The sequence below is a fragment of the Pteropus vampyrus genome, unplaced genomic scaffold (genome assembly GCF_000151845.1).
Source record: "Pteropus vampyrus isolate Shadow unplaced genomic scaffold, Pvam_2.0 Scaffold70, whole genome shotgun sequence".
NCBI classification, from domain to species: domain Eukaryota; kingdom Metazoa; phylum Chordata; class Mammalia; order Chiroptera; family Pteropodidae; genus Pteropus; species Pteropus vampyrus.
The window spans coordinates 4,139,601-4,149,841 of record NW_011888851.1 but is presented as its reverse complement, the minus strand read 5'-3'; the positions used below and the strand labels follow the sequence as shown (position 1 = coordinate 4,149,841).

The 10,241-nt window shown below is 32.9% G+C and overlaps 1 protein-coding gene across 1 annotated transcript in view; it reads left to right on the top strand.

The window, feature by feature from the left end:
- The window catches only part of KERA (keratocan), a 6,512-nt gene extending 830 nt beyond the window's left edge, over positions 1–5,682 (top strand). Inside the window, exons 2-3 of the mRNA XM_011361768.1 lie at positions 997–1,890; positions 5,510–5,682. Coding sequence (XP_011360070.1) covers positions 1,005–1,890; positions 5,510–5,682 — 1,059 coding nt within the window. The 5' untranslated portion in view covers positions 997–1,004. The remainder of the gene's footprint in view (positions 1–996; positions 1,891–5,509) is intronic.
- Positions 5,683–10,241: the final 4,559 nt, after the last annotated feature.

Genomic DNA, 10,241 nt, shown 5'->3' with positions numbered 1-10,241 from the left:
ATCAACCATAGTAAGGCCATAGTTGAATACATTATTTACCTAATTGCTACATATATATGTGTATGTATATATACACATAAATATATATGTATTTTTTTCTGTTAAAATAGTTTGTTGTATCCATAGTCTTGATATTCAATGAGAAAGGTTTATGTTTTTTAGATGTATTATTTATCAGTAAGTGTTAATCTATTCTTTATTAGCAGCCATACCGAAAATATGGAGCTCTACCTGCATTCTAAACATGTTCCTTGTTTTGTTTTGTTTCTTATCAACCATAGTAAGGCCATAGTTGAATACATTATTTACCTAATTGCTACATACGTATAAATTCATAATCTAAATTTCTTGGCTGAACAACTTGACTTTGTACTTATAATATTAGAAGTGTCTCCCCGCACTCCCAAATAAAACTTACCTGAGAAGTTGAGCAACAGAGTAAGAGATTAATCACACATTTTTCTTCAGATCTTAAAGCCTTCCTCACAACAACCTGCTAAAAAGTTCTTTGATCACTCTTTCTTTGGTTCAAAGGCCAAACAGCCTGGGAAATCTCATCCAGATGTTCTGCTCATTTAAGAGTAAAAGTAAAAGCATATGCCTACTTCCTAGGAACAACATGGATTTTTGAATTATTTAAAAGTCACTTTTTTGTATTCTTGTATTCAACTCCAGGTTTCAGTTAATTTTCTTGCATTAAATAGCTTGATATGGAAAAGCATTCAGAGCTCCTAAAATTTGCTTTCCAGTTTTCAGTTTTCATTGCATTTAGGCTAAAACCAGAAAGCTTCAAATTGTTGAGTAAGTTTCAGTGTTCGCAAATGCTTCGCATATTGTGCCTACTAAATAAATGGATATTAAGTGATAGCTATATATAAAATATTGATATGTATTTACCTTTCCCTCAAAGAAGCAATATTTACTGATCACTTTGGTGCATATAATTCTCTAAATATCAAGATCTTCAATATCTAACAGTTGTATCCCTTATTCTAGATACTATAATGGCAACCACAATCTGTTTCATCATTTGGGCGGTATTCATAACAGATTCTGTATGGACTCGAACTGTGAGACAGGTCTATGAGGTACATGATCTAGAGGATTGGACTGCGCAAGACTTAGATTGTCCTAGGGAATGTTTCTGTCCCCCCAGTTTTCCTACTGCTTTATACTGTGAAAATCGAGGTCTCAAAGAAATCCCTGCTATTCCTTCAAGGATCTGGTATCTTTATCTTGAAAACAACCTGATAGAAACCATTCCTGAGAAGCCATTTGAGAATGCTACCCAACTGAGATGGATCAATCTAAACAAGAACAAAATAACCAATTATGGAATTGAAAAAGGAGCCCTGAGCCAACTAAAGAAGCTACTTTTCTTATTTTTGGAAGATAATGAGCTAGAGGAGGTACCTTCTCCTTTGCCAAGAAGTTTAGAACAATTACAATTAGCTAGAAACAAGGTATCCAGAATTCCTCAAGGGACCTTCAGCAATCTGGAGAACCTAACCCTTCTTGACCTACAACACAATAAACTATTAGACAATGCCTTTCAAAGAGACACCTTTAAGGGACTTAAGAACCTCATGCAGTTAAATATGGCCAAGAATGCCCTGAGGAATATGCCACCAAGATTACCAGCCAATACAATGCAACTGTTTTTAGACAACAATTCCATTGAAGGAATACCAGAAAATTATTTTAATGTAATTCCTAAAGTGGCCTTCCTGAGACTAAACCACAATAAATTATCAGATGCAGGTCTCCCTTCAAGTGGTTTTGACGTATCATCAATTTTAGACCTTCAGCTCTCTCACAATCAACTCACGAAGGTCCCCCGAATCAATGCTCATCTGCAACACCTTCACCTTGATCATAACAAAATTAAAAGTAAGTAACTGTCAGGGTGTGTCTTTGACCAAAATATTTATGATCATTACATTCATTTTATATCTTCTTTAAGAACAGCAATTCTGTTTTTTCTCCCCAACTAATATGCCCTTAGATTTTTCAAAGTGTATTTTCAATTTTCAGTATTACGTTTTATCTATTTACAGATAATCTTGATGAATCAAGAGGTTCCAATCATCAAATTGCAGATTGAAAAGTGGACTTTAGTAATCCACAGAGGGGTTCTTGGAGGGACTGAATGTTTTTATCTTCTTTAACTCCGAGGAGTTTCCAACATTTCTGCCTCACTGGGTAGATTTATTTGAGGTGTTCCAGGCACAAACAACCCCATGAATAGTAAGAAAAGTAATATAATTTAGAAGGTATCAAGAAGACACATTTGTCCTCAAAACTACAGTACAACTAATTTCTAAAATCATCCTAATTAGAGGTTCTGCTTTAAGTCAGTGGGTTTCTCAAATTTTAGTGTGCACAGACTGGTGGCTCCAACTCAGTTTCTAATTGAATCAGTCCAGGTGAGACCAGAGACTTTTCATGATGATGCTGAGACTGCTGTTCTGGGGACCATGCATTGGGAACTAACACTGTAGTTTAAGTTTTTGCTCAACTTAAATGGAAACAAATGCCTTGGGAATTTGGAAACTCCTTAAAACTAATGGCAATCAACAAGATAGAATGCCTTCACCTTCTTTGAAAATAGCTTCCAATAAGGGAGAGTAAGACGAGTGTGAAGTGCCTTGGAGGCAAAGATGCCATCAAGGGAAGATGTAGTTATAAAAAGAAGAGGCTGGAGACATTAAAGGCAAACTTAGCACCTTCACAATTTTGCCTGAGACCAGGCTGAACCTGGTATAGAAGTGGGCAACGTCTTGGTGCAGCCACAGGGATATTGGTATCAGCTTGTCACCTATCCATCCATCCTCAATTCCAACACAAGACCTTTAGGAAGGTAATCTTAAAGAGACTTCTCCTGGGCAGCCTCAGAAAATACATTCCAAAAGTGAGAATATGTCAGATGGTTTGTAAGACAATAGCACAGATAATTGTCATAGGGTTGTACTCTCAATTATTATTCACTAAATTTTTCTTTACATATATAATCACATAAACATCCCATTTATGAGAATACACAATTTTCTACTTCATAATTCTCAGTTATTCAAGATTTGTTTGACCTTTCTAACAGCGTACTTGAGCATAAAATCTTGGAAGTAATAAGCAGGTTGCTGACGCAGCAGTTATTTTTCCGTGGTGATGAGACATTTTTTGTTTGTTTGTTTGTTTTATCCTGCAGTCAAAAGCAAAAGATGCAACAGAAAAAAAATGTTAATAGCTGAATATGTTTCACTGAACCAAATAATACAACAGCCAATATTGACCTAAGTATATGCAATATTTTCCCGATGAAAATTCTGTGCTTTTACAGGTATATTTCTTATCTGACAACAATGACCACATAAATATTTGATGTAGGAAGTTAATTTAAAGTGATCCCATATAGATTTCTGTTTGTGAATTAGGAATTCCCCTAAGAATTTGACAATGAGGGTGTTTAGGAGTGAAGCTGCAAATTTCAACACCAGGTGGGCATATATGCTGGGCACTTACATCATTATACAAAGTTACACAAAGAAAGATAGAACTCTGTACTTTTTTAACTCATGTTTTGGAGTTTTTTCAAAGTGTTCCCTCATATACTTTTATTTTTAGTTGTTTTCAGACTTTAGGATGCATCAAAATCACCTGGAGGTCAGAGGTGGGGCCAACCATCTTGTTCTCAGGTAGAGGGTTGATACTGCTGGTCCAAGGACCACAGTTTGAGAACCACAAATTATCTTCAAAAGATAAATCTATCTGCTTCTTAATGTGGATATCAAGCTCGATCATTTGTATATTCCAAGAAAATAAATTTAAAATAAGTATTTCTCTGGCTAGAATTATTGGCTCACCATTATATCACACTGTGTTATAACTGTTAAAGTACTTGTTCTTCTGGCCACAAAATCTACTCTAGTTGTTAATAAAGTGGTTTCCAAGAAATGAACCTTTTATAGGAAGAGTTCTCAGAATTTACAAGGCAGTAAATCTTTCTTATGCAAAATTGTGGCAACACATTTATTTCTTCTGAACACCTTAAGGAACTTTAAATTTGGCAAAATGGTATGTATTCAAATAATTTACTTCTAGGTAGCCTCTCAGAAATACCATAATTAATTTATAAACATATAAATTTAGAACGTGTTTTTTACATTCCTTTTGTTGCACATTCATTGATTATGGGGGCATTAGGGTGATAAGAATAAGGAGATAGCACATAAAAGGGACATAATCTCTCGAGGGTCCCTTGCCTCCTGAAGAGATCGTGCAGTAGAAAAAGGACAGGCTAGGCTCCAGCTCTGCCCTCATTTGCTGAAATGTCTTGTGTGCATTACCCTACCTCTGTAAACCACTATTCCCACAATACTAAGGTGGGGAGAATAATAATATTACCTGATAAAGTCTGTAGGATGATAAGGTGGTGATGTATGTGGAAAAAAGAAAACTTTATTTAAACAACTGTTAACAAATATGAGTCATTATTTTTAGCTAGTGCAACTCACAAAATGATATAAGATCATAGCAAAACAACATCACTGAAAGCATAAAATCTATCAATACAATATAAATCTGTATGTGGCAACAAGATGCAAAGAAGGCCATTACCCAAGTTAGGTGGGTCTCATCTTCTAAGGAAGATCTCTTGCTCGAAATAGTTTCAAAATGGGTTTTAAAAGCATTATTCGAATTCATGGTTGAGATCATCTATTATGCACATGTCTCTGAATTTTGCTAGTTTAATAGGCCGTCTCTCCTCAATGCTCCTAAACCTCAATATAATCATTGATGTCAAGGGCTCTGATCCAAGGCAGGTGCACTATTTCTCACATCCTAACCATCTGAAAGGGCTGATGGGATATTTCCTGGCTTGAATTCTCTGTAATTTGATTCTTGGCAAATGTTTCCTTTCCAATTAAATACACTTAAGTATGAAGATCAAGGTTATTTTCAATAAGTATTACATATGTACATTTATGTTAATTGTACTTAAACAAAACTTGTCATACACTAGTAATTTGAAATTTGGCATTTTTAAGATAATTTTCAAGTGCTTTCTCTAATAGACTGATTTTCCACCTACACATCCATCTATTCATCCCTCTACTCACGATCCACCTATTCTTTCAGAACCTGTGCTGAACCATTTTCTCCACCTCTAATGCCCTAAATCTTACATGTCTCATTCCATAGTGATCTAAGCATGCCTTATCTCATTCTGTTTCAATCACAGCTTTTAAAAATGTTTCCTTCCTTGTGTTCTCTACTAAGTATAGCAGAATATGGAGTAAGAAGACTATACATGGTGCCATTTTTTCTGGATTATTTTTATAAAATAAATATGAACAACCTCTAACTTAACAAAAAAATGGTTTGCATCTCTGCCATTTCTATAGATCATAAGACTGGCTCTCCATAAGGCTGTTGTAATAGATTTTTGGTCTTTCCTCCTCTAGTCTCTTGTGTTCCAATTCATTCATTCATGCTATCTTTGTGTCCCTAGATGTGAACGTCTCTGTAATATGTCCTACCCCTACCACACGGCCTGCAGACCAGGATTCCTTCAGTTATGGACCTCATCTGAGCTACCTCCGTCTGGATGGAAATGAAATCAAACCACCAATCCCAATGGATTTAATGACCTGCTTCAGGCTTCTTCAGACTGTCATTATTTAAATACATCTTCAACAATCTAAAATTAGTTTAATAAGCTAATATTTCTGATATGAAATTTGGATAACATTCATAGGTTTAAGACAAAAGTCACATTTCCAGTTGCTCTTGACCATCATTTTCATCTGTGCAGCTAATTTTTTCTACTCAAAGATGCTTTCACTAATAATATGTAGAACAGCCTACTTTTTCAAAATAAATAAAACAGACACAGAGTGAAGATAGTTTATCAACTCAAAGATAGTTCTTTTTTGTCTCTTTCACAACTTATTAATACCAAATAATGCAATTGCATTGTTATGCTATAGGAAGGACATATTTGTTTGCATATATTCAAAATTGCTTATGCAGATACTATATTTTCAGTATAAATACAATAACCTAACAGGAAATAGATCCAAATAAAAATTTTAAAATGAGGTATGGCTTTATCATAATTATAAAGAAGTAATTAAATTCAGATAGCTAAGTAGCTTTTGTAGGTACTAGTATTTTACTCAAGAATGAGTATTAAGTTCATCTAATACTTCATAAAATGAGAGCTTTAGTCATTTAATGCCAAATAACAAAGAAACAGTCTACTATTACAATAGCCACTACTATTTTCCATAGCTGCTGTTCTTAGATGCAGCACAGTATATTCCAGCAATTAAAGTCCTAAGTTTTACATTTATTATAACACATTTCTGACAGAATCTTAATGTTTTAACAGTTGAAATCCACTTGAATTTCAGTGTTCAACTCATATATTTATCAGTGTTTTTTGGATTTTTTAAAAATAAAATGAGTGAATGATTTTTAACAAAACAGAAGTAAAATATTTATTTCGAGGGCATTATTCACAAGTTTTATTAAAAACATATTTTAACAAAAAGTGTTACAGTAACAATTATTTCCATTTTTCTAGCATGAATATATGTAAATATATTTTCCCACTTTGTTTTTCTTTTTCTTCCAGTAAACATAAGAAGAAATTCATACTCTCTCTGACACAACACACCTGCTTCTCATGCGTTAAAAAATAACCCAGAATTTGGTTAAGTAACAGAGTATATAGTTTACTTTAGACTTCTGATTTTGTAAGATATATGCTATAAATAATAAATATTCCATAGAAATTAATGCATGCCTTTTTATATTTTTCAAACAGTATTCTGAAATATATCAAATTCTATAAAATTTGATATATTTCCCTAGAAAAAGGACTGTGTATATTTGTGAAACATCAGATTAAAGAAAGTCCAACATGTTACTTCACTCCAAGACATCTCAGAAACTTAATATGTTATTCTCTCAAAAAGAGAATATAATGTGCAGTATTTTCTACTTATTTTAACATCAAAACTTATTTGGAGTAGGAGAAAAGAACCCACTAACATACTTTAAACATAGTTTTTAAAGTATTGGATAAAAGCAAGAAATTAAATTAATTAAAATTAAGAAAAATACTTTTTAAAAAGATGTCAAAGCACATAAATAAAATTATGTTATGAAAAATACAAGTTATGAGAAATCGTTAGGCTGGGGAAAAAGACTATGTCGAGAGAAATGTAATATCTTTAAATGTTTGAAAACTTGCCATGTGAAAATGGGATAAAACGTATTCCAAGAAGCTCCAAAATGAAGAGTATAACATATGGGATAAATTTACTATGAACCATATTTTAGCTCTAACTAAGAAAGCATTTTCTAATAGCTGTTGTGTCACTCAGCAATGAAAGTGACTTTTCTTGAAGTAGAGTTAGCCACCACTGGATTTGTTTAAACAGAGAATGAGTGATGATTAAAGAGAAGAAATATAAAAATAATTTCTGATCTGAAAGCAAAGTTGTGAAATATTCCCTGTAGACCTTTTCAACTCTAAGAATTGTCTTCCTTCCTTCCTTCCTTCCTTCCTTCCTTCCTTCCTTCCTTCCTTCCTTCCTTCCTTCCTTCCTTCCTTTCATCTTCCTTCCATCCTCCTTTCTTTTCTCCTTCCCTCCCTTCTTTCCATCTTGTCTTTTTTTCTTTATTTCAGAAAATATATTTGAGCACCATATATATACTACACTGTATTACACACAGGGTATTTAATAGTGCACATAGTTTATATATACTATAGTGGATGAGACACAAATTAGCCAAATAATTACAAATCTGTAATAAATGCTATTAACAGAGAGCTGCATTGTGCAAAAGAATTAATAATAGTAATTTGACAGAAGGATTCCCTAAAGAAATAATGATTAAGTGAAACCTATAAAGGAGAACAACTATTTAACAACAATAGGTCGGAGAGAAGAATATCCTGGAGGTTTGAAGACATTGTAGTCCCTAGGAATAATTTGAAAGCAACTGAACTGTTTCAAGTCAGAGGGATTCTGTTCATTGAGAGGTAATACCATGTCATGGTAAAGAACATTAATAATGAAGCTAAATTACTGAGTCAAATCCCAAATTTACTATACTGTGGTCCTGGGAAGAATCTTTAAATTCTCTGTGCCTCAGTTTCTCTTTACCTATGAAATGAGAACAAGTAATAACACTTACCTTATGGTGAGAATTAAATGAGTTAGAATATATGAAGTGCCTTGAATGGTGCCTCATACATGGTAAATGTTGTGTTTATTATTATTGTGCATATAAATGTGATGTAGTTATAGAAACCTAGATATAGATATCTATATATACCAGATATATAGCATATATGTGAATATACACAAAAGTTTCTTATTGGCACAATGAGAAAAAACGTTTGGAGGGAACCAAGACTAAATGTGAGATCAGTTATGATTTTAATCCTACAGTAACAATCAGAAAAAGCTAAGGTAGTTTGGAGTATAAATTCACTGATGATAGTTGTAGAAATAGAGAGAAATGGACAAAGAGAGAATTAAGAAGTAAAATTGTCAGGATATGGTGATTGATTGCATAGATGAGTGAGAACAAGAAGGGTGTTAAGATTTCTGCTTGTAAAATTGAATAGATGGCAGTGTACTTTCTCTGAGAAAAATTAGAATATCATGAGATTGTTTGTAGATGTGGTTAGCTTGAAATTGTTTTGATCCATTTAATAGGAGATCGTATAAGTTGCTGAATAAGGACTAGGGTTAAAAGGAGAGGTCTGGATGGATTTATATAAACAATGTAGGTGAAAAATTCTAGATTCTGTTAATACTTCTAATAATTTTGAAAGAATTCTACATTTAACTCATTTCCTGGTTAGAAAAAAAAGTGCAACTTGCTGCCAGCATTAATTTAATTTTATAGAAACACGGTCTTTGAGGCTGAAGCAAATCTGACTGGCTTTCAATGTGAAGTTGGAGTTATTTCTAAACAAAAATTATCTCTAATCCTAATGTAACAGAAATGTATATATAAATCACATTCAGTGAATGAATCTTTGGCTAACTACTATTTGAGAATGATGTTAACATCACACGTAAGAATACTACATTTTCTAGGATTTGGCATTTTCAGTGATCGAGAATCACTATATTTTATAAATGGAAATACCACTACTAAAAACAGAATGCGATAAATAGAATAATGTTATTTGTTTCCAAAGACTATCGATATACTAGAGTGATACAAAAATAATAATAAAAGTGAGATATTTCATGGCAAACTTTGGGGGTAAGGTTAGGATTGTAATCCACAAGTTATCTCAGGGTAAATGCTGCAGCTGCAAACACTCCCTGGGAGGATTATCAGAGCAAGTGGGAAATGGGTTAAGCTTTTATGCTCCTCTAAGATAGGACTGAAGGAGGGTGGGAGATGGACTAGGAAAATGCAAGGAAAAATTCTAACAATTGACGAATAAAGCTATGAGAAATAGAATGAGATTTCTATCAGAAAGTTTGTAAAATATGTGCACGAATGTAATATAAAGTCTCTAAAATTTACAAGTAACCTGCTGTTCTCTTTCCTGATGTATAGATTGTGACTACTATCCCAAAAAATCAAGAAAAATAACTAAGAGAAAAGCTTTGCCATTTTTCAAGTATAGGATCTCAATAAATGGTCAATCTCTCATTTTATGTCCATAACTAAAACACAAAACAAAACAAAACATTACTCATGATCTCTCCATATAAATATTATAAATGTAATTCATAGGCAAGGCAAATGATAATGTTAAAAATAATTAACTTTCGGTGGTAAGAACCCTGGAGCAGATAGATTTACTTTGATGTCTCTATACTCTCTTTAAAATTAAAAATAAAATAAATAAAATAAAATAGAACAATTGGTACAGTAGAAAAAAATCTCCGGATGACTTCTTTGATAAAATAGGTGTCAAAAAATCCAAAGAACTCCCAAAATAATTGAATGTAAATGTGTGTGCATTAATAGATAGACAGATGAAAGAATATATAGAGATACTTAAAATTTAAAGTGTTCCAAGAATCGTGCATTGGCCAGAAGGAGTGTAAAGTTTAGTGTTAAAGTGAGGATTATGTGTCAGGTAAAAGATGAATTTTTCAAAGTTAACCATAAAATATAGGTAAAGAATGTATAACTGTCAAACTAAAACAAGGGAAAAATAGAGTGACAAAGGGTATTTATTGAGTTCAAAAAGA